General features: G+C 40.7%; 1 protein-coding gene across 10 annotated transcripts in view; it reads right to left on the reverse strand.

Annotated features, from left to right (window-relative positions):
- trol (terribly reduced optic lobes) overlaps positions 1-20,120 on the reverse strand; it is a 918,151-nt gene that overhangs the window by 711,400 nt on the left and 186,631 nt on the right. The window contains exon 1 of one of the 10 annotated variants that reach the window (XM_067149797.2): positions 6,187-6,614. The exons of the other annotated variants lie outside the window; for them this stretch is intronic. Coding sequence (XP_067005898.2) covers positions 6,187-6,250 — 64 coding nt within the window. The 5' untranslated portion in view covers positions 6,251-6,614. Of the gene's footprint in view, positions 1-6,186; positions 6,615-20,120 lie in introns of those variants that run through there. 10 annotated transcript variants of the gene reach the window in all.

The raw sequence follows: 20,120 nt of genomic DNA on the forward strand, positions 1-20,120 counted from the left end.
CATAAAATATCTAATTTTTCAATGACTGATTCAGTGATACTATTCTTAAGCTGCAACAGGAAACCCATCAGTGATCTGCAACAAGTTCCACCTGCTGCCTGCCGTCAAGGCCTCCTCCACTAAGTCGCAAGGCGGGATGAGCTAATTCTCGGCCCACCACTATTCATGACGCAATATGTGAGTCTTATCTTCACAGCGGAACTTCTTCGTCCAGCTGAATATTAATCACCCCAACCCTCATCTTCATTACGGGATGCTTGAAAATGTAGATAATTATCTCGCCATTAATTATACAAAGAAGAAAAATATGAGACTGAGCAGGACGTTGCAACGAAGAAATATCACCACCCAATGCGTTACAGCTATGGCCGCTGAAAACCACAATGTCCTTCGTCAGGAGAAATCTAGATCCAAAAATGGTGTAACGATAAAACGCCGGATTATGTCTTACTGGGATTGTGATAGGGATACTTTTACGTTCCATAGCCGATACTATTCTGTCAGATAAATTCGACTGCTTGCCATATGAGCCCGGATCGACTTACATCCGAGAGTTGAGAAGATTGGGGTGTTATTCTCGAGAAACGGCTGACTTCGCCGGCTCGTTATCACATAGCCAGATAGATAATTAAGAGGACACTCTAATAATGAGAGGTGCTGTTAATGGTTCACACCAAGAATTCTCAAAATTATCACCCATGGAAAAGCAGGGTCGATCCAAAACGTTAAAGCCCGGTTGAGTAGCTTAGACGGTAGATCGCTGGCCTTCTGAGCTCAAGTTGGCGGGTTCGATCCCGGCTTAGTCTGGCGGTATTTGAAGGTGCTCAAATACGACAGTCCCGTGTAGGTAGATTTACCGGCACAAAGGGAACTGCTGCTTGACAAAATTCTGGCACTTCAATGTCTCCGAAAAACCGTGAAAGTATTGTAGTACTGGGGCGTAAACGAATAAAATTATTATTCCCATATAGTAAATCTCACACCCACAAACATACTAAACAAATTTAAAAAAATTACAAGAAGGCAAAAAGTAAATTTAGGATATTACTCAATTTTGTGTAAGTGGGCCTAACCTGCATCATTTTTGTGTTGATTGTTCAGGAAATTAATATATGATTACTAAATTCAGAATTTCCTTTTTTAGGTGGAGCTGATTCTCTTGCAAATGGAATATTCGGCTATGTTTGAAATAGCTGAATATAACATTGGAATATTAGGGTGACATTTCGTAGTTAATACTGAGGGACGGAAGTTATCACGGAAATGGCAATGTTGGAACAGTCACCAGACTTCCGTTTGTTAAACAAGGCTAACGTGTGTCCACAAACAGAGTAATTAGAAATTAATATAATATTATTCATGTTTGTGCTCTTGTACGCAAACTATCAATGTCATAATTGCGTCTGTGATGTTTAAATATTACGCCAAAATAGTAAAAGTATGAGATGCACATCTAAAAGTGACATCATATTTTCTTATTCCTTCATGTATCATTAGAGCCACCCAGCAACTCAACCAAGCTTAACATTAAACATGCAACTTCATCATTTCCAGTAACACTTTAATAAATAACATAGAACTCTTCGAATATTTAACGAGTGCATTTAAAAAAAATTACATAGTCAAAAATGATTTTGATCGCATGGCATTTTTAAATGCCTGAAGTTAAGAATTCTGATTACAATGAAATATACAGTACATGCAAAAGAGTACTACACAATTAAAATAAAAAAATAGAGAAATATCCTTTTACTACCTATGGAACCTGAAAAAAAATCGTCATCAAAGTTTAATATTCATAGTTATATGACTCATAACAGAAAAATACAATTGACTAATGATACTGTATAGTCTTTAATGTACCTAACGTGATGACTTATAAAGAAGCGTTTCAAAATGACATTAACTACAGTTACTGAATGTAAATTGCATGGCTTTCTAGTTTTAGCTACTCATGTTTATTTAGATATTTATCAGGTTAATCTAACGATTTAACAAGGGCATTTCCAGTTTCTACTCCACGTATTTATAAGTAATCAATTAAGATATTGACAAATGAAGAACTATCAAGAGTGAAACAATTGGAAGCATTCGGACATCGGTGGATGATGTAACAGGCTTTTATATCTAAGATGGGAATCAACCCTTTTCTCGCACTTTCATAACAGTCAAATGGCAAACGAGTAATTCAAATGATGTAAAAAAGGGAATGATCAAAGGTGAGGATATTTCTTAAAATACCCTGTGTTCCTGCGACTGCCAAGCATGTACAGTAAAGTAATGGGAACCCTGGTTGGGAAAATGTAAAACAAATAAATGATATCTTCTGCGGAACTTCTTCAGCCTCCTCTTATCACATCGTAGCTTCCACACGAAAACCGCGAATGTGATAATGTTCTTTCTATCCATTATTTCCCTTAAGACTAGTCACGCCTCCCAGCCACATATTGATATGCAGTCCATCGGGATAAATTTCATTAAGTTCATTTTTCTACGCTGATATGTAAAGGAAAATGAACCTTGCTGTACCGTACTGTAGGAATATATATGTTTGCATGACATATTTACCCAATTCTGGAGTATGATGTATTTAAGATTCATTTTTCTTTACACACCTGCATAGGAAAGGGAACTCAACGAACATTATGATGGAGTGTGTATCAATACGTGACTGGAGGCGTGACCCGTCTTAAGGAAAAAAAAATGGATGGGAAGAACATTCTGATATTCGCGATTTTGGCATAGGAGCGACGATATCATGTGAGATTGAGAGGACATAGCCTCAATACCCTAATGTCTTCAGCACAGTCATGAGTTACGCAACTTCCAGAGCTTCTCTAACGTTAACCCTTTCGCATACGATTACCTCCCTTGAAAAGCCTAAGGCATGCTATCATTTAATTAACATGTTTTATTATGAATTTGGCAACCAACGGAATCAGAGTTAAATTTCAGATTCCTACATTTTTACTGAAGTCTTTTAGTATTATGGAAGATTTTCGCGCGCTGGCGATTCTAGGAGAGGAGAATGTGTGTCCGACTCCCGAACGCGTTATCAATTTTAATTCCCTTCACTTTATACAGATATGGAATGGCTGCAAGTGCTCAACATGTTATCGGGTCCTTCAGATCCGCCATCTTCCCTCTTATTCTTCCTGGCCCTTTTCCAACTAGGTGCGGTCGGCGCTATGTGCGGATTAAGCCCTGTTTTACGGTCAAATGGCCTTCCTGACGCCATCCTTCTGCTAAAGCGATGTGTATATTCGCTATTACGTGTTTCTGAATGGTTTGTAATTAATAACATTGTTATTGGCTTTACGTTCCACTAACTACTTTCGAAGGCGCCGGGGGCCGAAATTTTGTTCTTCAAATCTGCCGACGCGAGGCTGAAGTATTTGATGTATGGTTCGTAGTATGGTGTGTTGCATGTAAATGAAGACGTGTAGTGAGGCGAGCAAGAACACCTTGCCGCCGAACTGGCGGAATCAACCAGATGCGGTTCAAATCCTCGGCCTGTTCGGGAATCGAACCCGGACCCTCTGAAGCCACAACGTTGACCATTGAGCCAAGGAGCCGTACCACCATATTTTCTATTTTCAATACAATATTGGGAAGTCCTTACTTCCTTATCGCAATGACAATACATCTCAATTATTATTATTATTATTATTATTATTATTATTATTATTATTATTATTATTATTATTATTATCTTCCCAAAATTGTCACAAAATTTGACGATCCAGATCCAAGAAGGGCCTTTTATGAACAATATGACCAACTTATAACAGCCACGTATACATTTCTGACTTATATAAGCCTACATGTTAGTGGTTATAGCCGGGAAATGAGGCAATACAATTCTACACTACTGTACATTTTTTGTCCGCTTCTTAGTCGACATTTTAAAGTGAATTAAAAGACAGAAATGTTCCTAGGTTCATGGAACACGCTTCGACAATCACGTTACTAAGATGTTAAGAGTTATAAAATTCGATTTGTGTGTTTTCAGAGCTTGTGTATGGTTAATAAAATATTGTACGGTGCCAGGCTGAGTGGCTCAGATGTTTAAGGCGCTGGCTTTCTGAACCCATCCTGGCTCAGTCCAGTGATATTTGAAGGTGTTCAAGTGTGTCAGCCCCTCGGTAGATTTACCGGCACTTAAAAGAACTCCCACTGGACAAAATTCCGGCACCTCGGTGTCTCCAAAAGCCATAAAACTAGTTAGTAGAACGTAAAGTCAATAAAATTATTATGATTAAAATGTTATGGTACCGTAAAATCATATGATCATTCTAACTAGTTTTGTTCGGAGCCTCAGGGTTCGCGGAGGACCAGCAAGTTACTGACTCACGTGACTAAATTGAAACCTCTCTTTGATTTCTCCTCCCAGCGTTTTAAGATCTAGAATGATACACGTTGTCCTGTCTTAAAGTAACCCTTGACAACAATGAAAGGAAGATGTATGTTATTGAAGCAATACGTTAACAACAATGAAGCACAGGAAATTACATATATTATGACCTACGACATGAATTGAATGACTCTTACCCCATCTGACTATTAAGAAAACTGCGAGACAGGGGTTTTTCTCTTGACTTCAACTTATTTACAATTATCTCCTCTATGATGCTCCGTCGTTCGAACTCTGTACATATACAGTCGATTCTTGCCCAATGTCGAGATGCGAGAAAGTACCTGCTGGGATATATATTCGCAGTTTTTCACCGATGACAGTCATGATTATTACAACACACATTTAAAGGGACGCTGAAAAATGAAGAGTTATACCCTGAAGCATCGAGATTACGCTAAAAGTTCCATTTCCTGCTTTAGGTAGAAAGTGCTATCTACAACTTAAACTGTTACAGAGTGAAAACGAGTATGGGCTCACATTTTCTTTTTTCGAACTACACATTTCCGTTCATTTAGGAACAACCTCCTGTATTTACAGACTGCCAAAAAACGAGGTAAAATATATCAAATTATATCTATACAGTATGAACGTTGTTCTATCTTTAACGCTACAGCTGTCGAGAAAGAATCGAAAGACGAAATCGTCTGGTCGCATCTCTCGCTGACAAAATTACGCTTGACTTAGTGATCTGACCTTTCTAATTCAACTGAATCAATTAGTTTCAGTCTGGTATCCCCAACACCACTATCTATCGTTAAATATTAGAAAAAAAAGCTTTACTAAATTATCTTAAAATGACTATAACTGAGTGATGTAGGCCTACAGCGTATGGTGCTTTTAAACAGAAGAGAGTTTCCTAAACAATAATTATGACTTTCCACTACTTTGAAGACACACGGGCCTTATCACTATGATAAATCTTATTAAACATCTGTCATATCCAGGATTCTAACCATAGATTCTGATCTATGGTGCATGCGTTCCAAGGACCCAGACGCCAGAGAAGTGACTAGCTCGGACAGCATACTTTCAATAGAAACCTAACCAAGAAATTGGGATAAACTTTACAATATTGGTAAAATCGTTCATTCGAAGCAGATGAATGTTGGAGAATTCAGCGTTTCAGAGACAGTGGAAATTATCGTTAGGACGACCGAGAAAATTCAGTGACATCGTCGCCATCTTTCGACGAAAGAGATCACGGTTTCGAATCTTCGCCTCTCTAGTTCGAATTCTACATTGAACTAATCCCGTGGTTCGCGGTCTAGAAACAAGAAATTCTCCTGAAAATGCCCTTTTTTATATACCACTCAAAACTATACAATATTCTATGTATAAATTTAAAATCATACAATAATATCAGATTCGAACGTGAAGAAATTAACTTAATAGTAAGAAAAGTCTTCTAGAACTAAGATTAAAAGAGATCTGATATAAAATAAGACAGCGACTAATATTCTACGTATATTACTGAACTTAATGTCTTGTGAGATATTTAAAATGAACTATTTAAATCCAGTATGAGAATGGCATAACGACTAGATAAAGAAAAGGTCCGGAAATTAATATCGACAGATATGAAGCTTCTGAAACCCGATCAAACGTGAAATGCAGGCCCGAATATTTGTCGCTGTCTGAAATAAGGTATTAGACTAAAATATTTTAGCGAATTTTCCTAGCATTTTCTAACAACTGCGTAAATGGATGAATGAAACAACCTAAATTAACAGTAAGAGGTAGCAGAAATTGAAAAATGATGTTTTAAATACCTTGCGCCAAAGAGACGCCTGCGATCAAAAAGAGCGCCACTAAAACTGCAGCGGTCGTTCCCATGGCGTCGACAAGCGTCTAAAGTCGTGAAAACATAACTTGCCTCAGGATTCTCTCTAGAAGACCACAGCAATTCTATACTTCTTACTCAGAGTTCAAAAAAGTTTCTGAAGACTGTCCTGATTTATTCCACACCGCAGTCACAAAATCTCCGAATCCACCCGTTAAGTTTATATTGTATTTCAATACAGCGAAACGAAACACATATTAAAAAACGAATTCGAAAATACAACACAAATTGCACATTTCAAGTTAGAATAAATTAAATGACACTATTCTAGATTTCTGGTCAGTTCTTGAAAATTTTGACTAGTTCTTTTTTTAGTGATATTTCAATACCGACTAATAACACGCGCTACGAAAGAATTGCCCACTGAATTCACCGAGTGCCCCGTGGATGATTTTAAGATGTTACCTTTCTTTGCCCTCAGTAAGGACCTAGGACAAAGGACAGCGAACGGTAGGCACCGCGTCGTTCTGCGGACTGAGCGCGATTCAATCACATCCAGCGAATATTATCGCGAGAGGAGTGGACATCGTACCTCGGCTACGTTCGGCCTCATTCGGCCGCATTCGGGACGCAGTGCTAGGCCGGCATTGCGAGGGAAAGACAATTGAACGCTCCGTGCCGACAGACTTAGTACAGCTTGCGAACGATATTAGGTTAATGGTATACACTTTATGAGGCATTCCACAAACTTCAGCAACTATTAAACAGGAGTTTATATGGGGTTAGCGAACATTCTATTGGTTTTAGAATGATAGACTGCAAATAATAATGGCTATTATCTGGTTTCAAAATAATATTCTGGAGAGAAAATACCTAAACAAGGGGTTGTAAATTCTACGTCAGACAGAGAAGCCTACACATGTTCGTAGCAATAATAGTTCGCAATTAAAATGTCCTAGCTTAAAAATAATAAATTTCAGGATTTATTACGCCCAGTGCGTAAATTATTTCGATATGTGTCTTCAGCACTAGAAAACCAGAGTTCGATGTCAGGTCTATTTTTTTCCAAGTTGCTCTAGGTCGCATCGACACAGATAGGTCTTCGACGATGGGACACGAAAGGGATAGGAGGAAGCGGCCGTAGCATTTTTTTTTCAAGTTGCTTTACGTCGCACCGACACAAATAGGTCTTATTGCGACGATGAGACAGGAAAGGGCTAGGAGTGGGAAGGAAGCGGCCGTGGCCTTAATTAAGGTTCAGTCCTAGCATTTTCCAGGTGTGAAAATGGGTAACCACGGAAAACCATTTTCAGGGCTGCCGACAGTGGGGTTCGAACCCACTATTCCCGAATACTGGACACTTGCCGCACTTAAGCGACTGCAGCTATCAAGCTCGGCATGCCAGTTCTTTGTGTATACTACTAGTTCTTTATCTCTTTTTCACATATCCTGGTAAGGTCATTGCTGTAGCATAGTTTAGCAGCCGCATACACTTCCTGACATCAACCCTATATGGAGGAACGTATTCAAAGATTACGTAAGGTTGGGGTGGTTGACATTGTAGAATGATGTACGTAAATGAAAAGGTGTAACTAACAACCAGTCGCCAAGCCAGAGGAGTTGAGCAAATGCAGTTAATAATTCCTCGTCCGGATGGGAATCAAATCCGAAGCCCTCTGAAGCAAAGCCCACTTAGCTGACAATTGAGCCAAATTCAGTCGGACAGGACTTTTGACGCCACCTCCAAATACAGTAAATGGATGTTTTCAATCTTGCATGTTTCTGTATTGGTTAGTTGCGTGGTATTATTGTGGGTATATGAAGAGATATATGTTAACACAAACATCCCCACGCCAGGGAAATTAACCAGACGCGGCTAAAATCCCCGGTTCGAGCGGGAATCGAGCACAGGGCCCTCTAAATCGAAGGCCACTGAGCTGCATCCAGCTAAATTCAGCCGAATAGTACTTTGTACAAACTAACAAGAGAAATACTTCAGTGCAGGCGAAGTGAAGAGAACCACCGTGACGCAGTCCGTTAGCCGGTGGTCCTCCATTTCGAAGATAGTGGGTTAGATCTCGGCACTGAGCGGTGGTTTTTAAGGGTGGTTTAAACATTTCCATCCCACGCTTGAGTTAACCAGAAACTCAACACGTTTTCCACCGTCTCAACCACGAGTGAACTCTGATTTCAAATATCACACTCTCCCAATCTAGAGCTTAGTCTGACGCTGCAGGTAGTGTCATCTGACAGTGAACTGTGAATAATAATAATAATAATAATAATAATAATAATAATAATAATAATAATAATAATAATAATAATAACAAGAATAATACAATGAAATAGCGTATGGCTTTTAGTACCGGGATGTGTCCGAGGACTTCGCCTCGCCTGGTGCAGGTTTCTGATTTGACTCCCGTAGGCGATCTGCGCGTCGTGATGAGGATGAAATGATGATGAAGACGACACATACACCCACGGGCTCCGGACCAGCAGAATTAACCAATTACGGTTAAAATTCCCGACTCTGCCGGGAATCGAACCCGGGACCCATGTGACCAAAGGCCAGCACGCTAACCATTTAGCCATGGAGCCGGACTTATTATTATTATTATTATTATTATTATTATTATTATTATTATTATTAATAATAATAATAACCTGGTGCAGGTCTGAGTTAACGCCCATTGGTGACCTGCACGTCTGTGAGGATGAAGACCTATCTAAAATGAAATCCAATACTGAAGATGGCACGAACATCCTTTCCTTGAGTCAGCGGAATTAAGCAAGGTTAAATCCCCGAATCGGCTGGGATCGAACCCGGGACTCGCTGTCCAAAGGCCAGCATGCTATTTGGCCACGGAGCTGGGCAGTGCCCCGTGAAGATGACAGTCGATTCGATTCATCAGCTTTCAATATTCTCACCATAATTCTATGCCTCGTGTTCAACGTTGACGGCTGTCGCCTATCTGCCTATGTAATGAAAGCTTGATGGAAGATGATATTTTAGTTATTGTCGGGAATGATGATATGTGTCGATGTTATTGACGATAGGGAAAACGAGTTTGCTGTGAATGAATCTGCGGAAACTGATCATACAGTTGTTCAGTTCCGGCGAAAGAGGCAAGAGATAACAATTGTTAATGTTTTCCGCCCATGATTGTTCAGTAACTTTGTACTGTATTTGATTATGTTTCCAACTGTCCGACTCATTTCAGCCAGAAAAACCCGGGATGGGAATGTATACGGGTGAATAAAGTTTGGTACTTGAAACGTTAATTGGACAATTCTGCGACGATGGCTTCCATTACTTTAAAAAGACTGTTAAGATCAATAGCAGCTCGAGCAGACGAGTAACACATTACATTATGACGAGCAATATATCAGGTCTCCGAAATCTACTGTACTGTAGCTTTATGTAATACACTAGAATTGATACCAACTAGGCTACATAGTTTATTTCTTCCCGATAATACGTGTTTAAACTTTTTCTGCGAGATCACCGTATTTACATGACGTAAAAATATTAAATGAAAACTATACTCGGATTAAAGAACCTACTGTAAAGTTACCTAGCCAATGATTGCGCCTTGGAGGTAAGAGTGGTAGGCTGAAAAGCTTTACTTCCAGTTGAGTTGTGATTCGTATTCTGGTTAATCTGAGTCTGTAATTCATCACATATTTTGCTAATAGTTCAACCCGGTATATACTGTAAGAAGTACGTCTTATACATCATCTCTTTACAGTTTATTGGTTCTTCTTCTCCTCCTTAGGCACGGTCTTAATGGTGTGTGGCCTCCGGAAAGGCCTGGTGCAGGTCTTTCGAGTTGATGTCTACAGGCGACCTCCACGTCTATGAGGAAGAATTTTCACATTCAAGATGGCACACGCACACAACCCCCGAGTCATCGGAATTAAGCAATTAAGGTTAAAATCCCCGATCGGCCAGGAATCGAACTCAGGACCCCTTGGGCCATGGGCAGCAGGCTAGCCATTTAACAATGGAGGCAGAGATTATTCCCGGAGGAATTAATTTGATCCCTGGCAAGGCTTTTATTTTCCAGCCTTGTACGGTCTTTCCATTTCTTACTACCTTTCTTTCTTGAGTGATCTTCTCTATTTGTTAAGACGAGAGACTTGCTCTTTTGTCGCAAAACAGCCATAATTTAAAAAAAGTACTTTGGTTAGTTTTGTTGATGCCGAATCATTCAATGCGTTTATTTAAATGTAGTTGAGAATCACCTTCCAATTTTGAGAGTAGCTAAATATTTTATTTGAAATGCATACTATTTAGAAGACCAGTACACTCACGTCAGAGAACCAGTAGCCAAGCGCAATCTCATTTTTTATTTTTTTATTTTTTTGCTAGTTGCTTTACATCGCACCGACACACATAGGTCTTATGGCGACGATGGGACAAGGAAGGGCTAGGAGTGGGAAGGAAGCGGCCGTGGCCTTAATTAAGGTACAGCCCCAGCATTTGCCTGGTGTGAAAACAGGAAACCATGGAAAACCATTTTCAGGGCTGCCGACAGTGGGGTTCGAACCTACTATCTCCCGAATACTGGATACTGGCCGCACTTAAGCGACTGCAGCTATCGAGCTCGGTCAATCTCAATTTAAACGCCAACATCGTACCACCTGAATCATCGGATCACCGCAATTCTTAACAGTTATATATATTATAAATGATAAGTCATCAGTTTAGTTCTTTCTGTGGAGGGTCAACGTCTCCAATTGATCAACATTCACAGATAACCCTGCATGCACAATCAATAGCCTATTTAATGGTGCTGAACGACCTGAGGTCAAGAGCAGAACAGAAAAGCTTACTAATTAGATGTCACACAAGTGAGGTCATCTCTAGGAATACAGTCGCTTGTACTGTAAAATCCTTACTGAAGATGGATAAAGTATTGGTACAGATCACATCAAATTCGATAAACCTGATCGCTCTTTTCATTACAATAACTAGTTATGTTATGCAGTTATTTAAAGCAGTCTTCCCTGTTCAAGATTGACCGATTGAATCTGCCAACTCTTTGAAGAGGGTGGTTTGTGGTTTTGAAGCAAATTCTGGAGCCAATGGAAACTACACATGTGATAGAAAAGGTACCTAAAATTTCTTCGACATTGATTGCTCGCTGGTTGGCTGCACTGTGAACTTACAGTAACATCAGCTATAATAACGATTAATATATTTCCATCTAACGAAAGAAGGTATTTCACTTTGCTTTTTTGCAGTAATTCGGAACATGGTACTTTTCATGTCACTCTTACACATGTACTGTAAATAGCACAATATGTGGGATCAAGTTGATCATACATCCTGTTTTGTATTCTGGGTTGATGTGGTGCCTATACTAGAACTTGCAATAATTAAATGGTGCGCAGACTGGGAAGGAAGCACCTGTAACCCAAATATTTGGCATCATACCCTGCATTTTCATGCAGTTGAAATGACGGTGACGGAAACCACGAAAGATAAACACTTCTAGGGTGCCAAGAGCAAGATTTGGGCCCACTTTTACACAGTTATATCATTTAAGGCTGAATGCACGCCGTTCCAATCTCACATACTAAATGATATTCATGTATATTTTGTAGTATACCTTGTTACTTGATAAATATGACGTCTCATTTTCAGAGATCTGAAAAATAGAATCACATAACACAGCGACCACATGTCACTCTTTCTGTTGGCCAATTTATGAGACTATTTCGAACTCTATTTTCTTTTTTAACTCAACGACAATCTGCCAATCTGTACCCTCTGTGGTATGGCTTCCTCCACAACATAAATTAATTACCACATTCATGTTTCTAACATCCTAAAACGCTTCATTTACAGTTCAAAAGTTGGGAAAACACACAGAAAACTGCCCAAGCATCTTTATATAAATTGCACGTACGAGTAGGTTAATCAGGGGACAATTTTCTAGCACATTTTATCTCGTATCATTTACAGCCACGAATAAACGAAGCTTGTAATCGAGTTAAGTACTCCGAGAGGAAGAAAGGGGAGAGTGTGTTTAAATTCCCGTACACACACCACTTACTGCATTACCAATCCGCGCTTCGCACGTACCGCCTGATGTGGAACACATTCTGCTCTATAAAACTGTCAGGTCCAATGCTGGTGAAGTGCCATCTACTACCTGCATTGCCTTTCTCCCATACGTAACACAACAGAGGGTTCCTCTGAACTGTTTTATCTCTTGTTATTACACATGTTAAAAGCACTATTCCATATTGAATAGTCAATTATCTTCTTTTACACAAAACAGCATAATGTTCTCTACCAGTAAACTAAGACAGAGGGATATGATTCCAGTGAACCACTGCAATCGAATGTCTTCTGCTAATGTTGACAGATATTTAAAAGTTTCGACATTCAGATATGTAGCATTAAAACGTATGTTAAAATGTTGACTTATTTATTCAGTACGTCTACATTTCCTACAGACTTTCTAAAGTATCCCAAATATTAACTATGAATTTAGTTCGTTCGTAATCTGTTTTCCCTCCAGGGTCGGTTTTTCCCTCGGACTCAGTGAGGGATCCTACCTCTACCGCCTCAAGGGCAGTGTCCTGGAGCTTCAGACTCTGGGTCTGGGGATACCACTGGGGAGGATGACCAGTACCTCGCCCAGGCGGCCTCACCTGCTATGCTGAACAGGGGCCTTGTGGAGGGATGGGAAGATCGGAAGGGATAGACAAGGAAGAGGGAAGGAAGCGGCCGTGGCCTTAAGTAAGGTACCATCCCGGCATTTGCCTGGAGGGCAAGTGGGAAACCATGGAAAACCACTTCTAGGATGGCTGAGGAGGGAATCGAATCCCCCTCTACTCAGTTGACCTCCCGAGGCTGAGTGGACCCCGTTCCAGCCCTCGTACTACTTTTCAAATTTCGTGGCAGAGCCGAGAATCGAACTCGGGCCTCTCGGGGTGGCAGCTAATCACACTAACCACTACACAATAGAGGCGGACTATGAATTTAGTACGGAAAGAAAATCTTCAGCGTATGAATCCAGAATGAGTCTGCAAGCAGTTTTTTTGTATACGCAGTAAATACAATAGTTTTCTTAAAACTTTATGAGAAATTTAAAGATGTTTTTAATAGTAATCGAAAATTCCATATTGAGTCAATTTTTCTCATACATGATGACGGCTTTAGAGATTCAGATTAGAGATTTCTGCTTCCTCTATTTGGAGGTTGCCAAAAACACCTTACAAAATAGGTGCAATGACAACTAAGGTATTGGAAAATATATTGTTGTTAATAATAATAAACAAAATAGCTCACCCAATCTAACTGACAGCGGATTTCATTCACTTATTTACCCGTCACCAATAAACTACTTGATGAGAACAACGGCCAAAGTTGGTGGAATTTTCAAAATGAAATAAATTCCCGCCCCCTTTCCTTCTTCTTCTCTTCTTCTTTTCCTCCTCCTTCTACTACTGATTTTTCCCGCAATGTGTCACATATGTGGATTTGGCCCTGTTGTACGGTCGGATGCTTTTCCTGGCGCCACCTTACGTGGAGCGATGTACTCACTATTGCGTGTGCCTGTGGTTTGTTGTGTAAATATGAAGAGGAGAGTGTTGGGACAACCGCAAACCAGTCCCCGAGACAGAGGAATTAATTGCACGCGATTAAAATCTCCAACCAGGCCAGGAATCGAACCCGCGATTCTCTGAACAGACGATCTCAACGCTGACCATTCATCCAAGGAGTCAAACGCCGTCCCCTTTTACTCCTGTACACATTTTGTGAGACAACACTAGTGACAAAATGTTTAGCTAGGTTGCCTGTATATGAAGAAGTGAAAGCTGTTTCAAAAATTCGATCTGAAGGAAACCACAATGCGAGAACTTAATTTTATTATCTAATGCCTCCACTGGTTTAGATCGCGTCACACCTCCGTTTCATACGCCCCGAGTCAGTTTTCCCCTTTCGAGGGACCGAAAGCTACACTTGTCTCCAAAATCCATACAGATTCGTTGGATGGAAATAAATGAATCGTTATCAATTTGAGTTTTGATTTATTGAAAGACATACAGTATCACTTTCCGAAAGGTAAATTTGACACTATTTCTTTCTCTTGGTCAGTGACCAATGACTACTCGTTATCGGCTTCAAACTGAACTGTGGATTCAAATGATGAAGCCTGTTCTAGTTTCCTTATTGACCTGCAAAAGTAGCTCCTTTCTCTGCATTTGCAATTTTTAGACGCTTTTTCTCCCCAAGGATCAAATTCCTCCAAGCGTAAGGAAATTCCATTACAATTGGCGATAGTGAATACATTTAACATTGCAATCATTGGATCGTATATGTAGAGCCTATTTCAAACGCTTGCTTCTAGAGTTCAAGAAGGTAACCACTAGTCTTAAACAGAAACGAGTAGTCCTAGTATCTCACTTTCATTTCCTTGTTTGGCTCGAGTACATAGAGTGTACAATTTAAGATAAGGAATAAAAATAAAGATTACAATTATAATCTGAACTATGTGAATTACGAGAGATAAGAAAGCATGAAAACGTAGTTTGATTACATAACTGTTTGCACAATTTATTTTCCTAACCATCATTCTTAATTTGATTTAACGTCCTGGCAGTACAGTCAAGTTTCATGCCCATTTATGAGGATGAGAAAATTTATCTCTTGAGTTCTTCTCTCTCAACTTTCGCGAAGTCTGGCTGCCTCCAGTCACCTACTTTACATTCATACTTCTCCGCATTTGGCCTTACATTCGATTCTGTTCGAGTCTCATAAAATCTGTATTATTTTATTGTTGAAGTTATTACGCAAAAATGCCGATTACTAATGATTTGCGATTTCCGTCACATTGATTCCCTTGTGGTTTTACAATACAGAGATCGCCGGTGACTCCCGGAAAAAAATATGTCATCGTTGTGCTTAGCTTTTTGGTGAATAATTGCAGTCGTTCTGATTAACCACTTCTATGTACCAGCAGTGAAAACTACTTGCGATTTCCATGCATTACCCAGCCTTACAACTAACTGCATCTAGGTACATTTCCGTAATTATGACTAGCTTTTCCTAAATATACCGCAGTCCATATGGCAAGTTTTGCCTCTGTCACTGTATAATTTTGACAATATACTAAACTCCTATATTTTCGGTGAAAATGGGTAAGGAATGGGCTAGGAATGGGAAGGTAGTACTCGTATCCTGTATTTAAAGTCCCAACATTTGCCTGACGTGAAAATGGGAAACCACGAAAAAGGTATCGACGAAAGGATTCGAACCTTCAGTCTCTGGAATACAAGATTTACAACAAGTATATCCTGGGTATTACCCGTCATTACTCTAGTTCATAGCAGTCTCCGTGGATCAGTAGTAGGATGCCAATATCGCAGATTCAAACCAGGCCATTTGATACTTCATGTTGTATAATTTCGGAAAGTAAATAAAAACCTCTTGCGACACATTTGATGTTTACTTGAGAAAATCGCTCAAAAGAGATCCGATTTACTTTGCCATCTGGTAGAGCACAAAGAAACGTCGAAATTGACGCGCAGGCAGCCTAAATAGCGTCAAATTAAAAATTCCTGCATACGGTGCGAGCTGAGGCCGTATTATTTCTTTCTTTCTTTCTTTCTTTCTTTCTTTCTTAATCCGTTTACTGTCCAGGGTTGGATTTTCCATCGGGCTCAGCGAGGGATTTCACCTCTACCGCCTCAAGGGCGGTGTCCTGGAGCGTTAGACTTCAGGTCGGGGATGAAAATGGGGAGGAGGGCCAGTACCTCGGCCAGGCGGCCTCACCTGGTATGCTGAACAGGGGCCTTGTGGGGGAATGAGAAGACTGGAAGGGGCAGACAAGGAAGAGGAAAGTGGCTGTGGCCGTAAATTAGGTACCATGTCGGCATTTACCTGAAGGAGAAGCAGGAAACCACGGAAAACCACTTCGAGGATGGCTGAGGTGGGAATCGAATTCGCTTCTACTCCGTTGACTTCCCGAGGCTGAGTGAACCCCGTTCCAGTGCTCGTACCTCTTTTCGAATTTCGTGGCAGAGCCTGGAATCGAACCTGGGCCTCCGGGGGTGGCAAATAATCACACTAACCACTACACCAGAGAGGCGGATTGTTATTATTATTAGTAGTAGTACTATTTCTCTTAGGTATTATGCGGTAATTATGGGTAACATTCTTTCTCCATTTATTTCAGGGCTTATTCCACCTCGTGTCAATTCTTCACACCGAGTTCGGGTTCGCAGTGAGATCTAAGGCAGACTACATTAATATATTACAATATGGAACATAAATATTTCATGGCGTGTTATAGTTTTACGTGAGCCGCATGCAATGAGAAACTTGATTGATGAGCCCCAAGTAAATAAACGGCAGAAACAGTGAGCTATGTAATATCTGAGAAGCGTATGTAACAGTTCCAGGCAATCAGTCGTGACCCACGCCTCATATTTATGTGACCGCGAAGACATAATTAGCGTACACATTGATAAACTGCAAATGGTCTGGATATGCACCAGCAGCCCGTGCTGCAGATACATAATGCAAATGAAGGGGCAGGAAAGATGGCATTGAGGATGGAACTGTGAGTAGCTGTGCTCTATTTTCGAATTATCAACCAAAGTTATCTCGACCCTGTTCAGTGGGTTGTTCGAGAGGGATGTCCGGCTCCATGGTTAAATGGTTAGCGTGCTGGCCTTTGGTCACAGGGGTCCCGGGTTCGATTCCCGGTAGGGTCGGGAGTTTTAACCTTAATTGGTTAATTTCGCTGGCACGGGGGCTGGGTGTATGTGTCGTCCTCATCATCATTTGATCCTCATCACAACGCGCAGGTCGCCTGCGGGAGTCAAATCGAAAGACCTGGCGAGCCGAATTTGTCCTCGGACACTCCCGGCACTAAAAGCCATACGCCATTTTATTTCATTTTATTCGAGAGGGATCATGAGTGAAGGAAATTAAAACATTTAAATATATTATGAATAGTTTTTTTCTTTTTTGTTGAAAACTCTGAGATTTTCTAAGGATTTTGTTGACATGATATGGGCTTTTGGGCTTATGCCGTGTCAAGAAAACGTTTCGCAGAGAACTTTGCTCAGCGTCTTCAGAAGAAAATCTCGACTGTTTCCGAGGAAGTCTTTTACACGTCATAAGCCCCAAAACGCATATCATGTCCACAAGTACGAGCCGACCGCAAAAGCATCTGTGTTAACAAGGATACTGTTATTTTGTCGAGTCTTCAGAAGATCTGGAGATTTTCCTTGAATGGGTACAGTCTTGGAGAAGGAGTACACGATGAAATACGTAAATAAATAAACAACAACAGAGCACGGTAAAGTAGAAAAAGTGGACAGTTTCAGATATACTGTTGAGATAGTGCAGATGAAAACTATTGAGAAGGAAGTTAACAACAGCAGGCGAGAGAAGATCGTAGGATGCACGTTCTCTACAAGAGAAAGGTAATCTCAAGGAAAGCTAAACTCAGGCACTACAGAGTGTATCAAAACTCGACAGCAAAAATTTAGGAATGGATTCCTCACATAGAGAGAAGAAAAAAGGTTATGACAACATGGATACGGAAAGGTATACTTACTGATTTATTCAAACTTTGTGACACAAATTAATTTTAGTAATAATTAACATGTCCTCATGCAATCATCCAATCGTCTCATCAATAGAGGTTCGTCATTAACATCTTGGCAGGCATTGCTGGTGATTCTTTTTTGGGACCCTACGTTCTTCCGAATAGGCTTACTGGACAGAACTACACGAATTTCTTCCGTACTGCATTGCCTGATTACTTGGAAGACATGCCACTTGCATCCCGTCGACAAATGTTTTCCATGCATGATGGTGCTCCAGAACATTTCAGTCTGCTGCTCGCAGGTACCTGAATACCCATTTTCTTGAGCGCTGGATAGGTAGAAGAGGACCGATTGCTTGGCCACCACCACGCTCTCCTGACTTGAATCCCCTGGACTTTTACCTGTGGAGACACGTTAAGTCTATCGTGAATGCGACTCCTGTTCCTGATGAAGCAATTTTATGTGAGCGCATTGTGACAACCTCTCAGACAGTACTCACTACACCAGGCATTTTTGATCGCGTGCGTAACTCTATGCGACGACGAGCGGAGGCTTGTATTCAAGCTGAAGGTCGTCACTTTGAGCATTTCCTCTGATATATGCTCAAAGTGTTTCAGCTGCCGTTCACAGACGTAGGTGTAAATGTACAAAAGTTTGAATAAATCTAAGTATACGTCTCCGGAACCATGTTGTCATAAACGTTTTTTCTTCTATGTGAGGAATCCATTCCTAAATTTTTGCCTTCGAGTTTTGGTACACCCTGTATAACACAGTGATCAAACCCGAGTGTCTGTATGCAAGTGCATGCCTCAGAATGCCAGGAAAGGTTGGAGTGAGAGAAGTATGAGTGCAAGGTCCTTCGCAAAATAATGGATTCTAAGATAACAGGTGGGCAGTAAACTCAGAGGAAGAGAACAGCTATAGAGGGATAATGAAAAGTGATGGAGTCAATAAGGAAACAACGACTGAAGTTCTACGGACATCTGTTCAGGATGGGTGCAACCCGACTAACGAGGCAGATTTTTAATGTGTTGGACAACAGATCTAACGTCTCGGGTAAATGGTTTAAGAAAGTAAGGAAGGACCTCAAGAGCATGGGACTGAAGCAGGAGGACATCTCTAACCGATCAAAAAAACAGATCAGTGATCAACAACTTTAAGGGCTTCCACATTGAGCAAAAACAGGGCAGAAGAGGGAAGACAGGTGGCCAGAGAAAGAATGCAACGTTTGTGGGCTGCAAGAAAAGCTTCCAAAAATGCCTTGACGTGGTTTCTAATAGCCCCAAACGAGAATAAATAAATAAATAAATAAATAAATAAATAAATAAATAAATAAATAAATAAATAAATAAATAAATAAATAAATAAATATTATACCAATCATCGTCGGGTGATTATGGAGTGAAGTCAGACAGGAACCATGAAATAGAGGAATATGTTAGAATTAAGTGGAAGTAACTTCAGACTGGTCTGGAGTCCCGTGTTCACAGTGGCGACATGTCCGGCTCCATGGCTAAATGGTTAGCGTGCTGGCCTTTGGTCACAGGGGCCCCGGGTTCGATTCCTGGCAGGGTCGGGAATTTTAACCATCATTGGTTAATTTCGCTGGCATGGGGGCTGGGTTTACGTGTCGTATTTATCATCATTTCATCCCCATCACGACGCGCAGGTTGCCTACGGTTGTCAAATCAAAAGACCTGCACCTGGCGAGCCGAACTTGTCCTCGGACACTCCCGGCACTAAAAGCCATACGCCATTTCATTTTCAGTGGCGGCATGTCCAAATGGGACTGGGAGGGCTGCTAGCAGATGTTGAGGGCGCTACACGACTGAAAATATAAATAAGCCTTTTCTTAGCAAAACTCTTACGAAACCTCAGCCGATGTATTTAGCACCAATACCATTCTGACTTAGACTTACATCCCTCCCTGTCTGATAACGAGCAACCGCCGCTGCGTGTTCACCATTCCATACTCCTCGGGAATGTTTAGTGGGACACGAAAGACTAGGAATCACAGAACGTGGAACACCAGTAGTCAACCCATCATCGCCAGAACTTTTCAAGACAGTCATACAAACTAGCAAGTATTCTCCCTTACATCCTTAGCGTTTTGATTAGGACGGTGATTTTTTAAAGCTCAAGCACAACGGCACCCCCATCTTCAGTACTTATGGTGGTAACTGAAGAGTCACCGTGCATGCCGTCTTCCTTCACCGATGAATCGCACAGTACTATTCCATCAACAGTTAGACAAAATGAACATAACCTGTTAATCTTCCGATCACGAAGTTACACACTGCATGAGCGCAACCTAATTGGTAAACAACAACATGCTCTTCACGG

Source organism: Anabrus simplex, chromosome 6 (genome assembly GCF_040414725.1).
Source record: "Anabrus simplex isolate iqAnaSimp1 chromosome 6, ASM4041472v1, whole genome shotgun sequence".
NCBI lineage: Eukaryota > Metazoa > Arthropoda > Insecta > Orthoptera > Tettigoniidae > Anabrus > Anabrus simplex.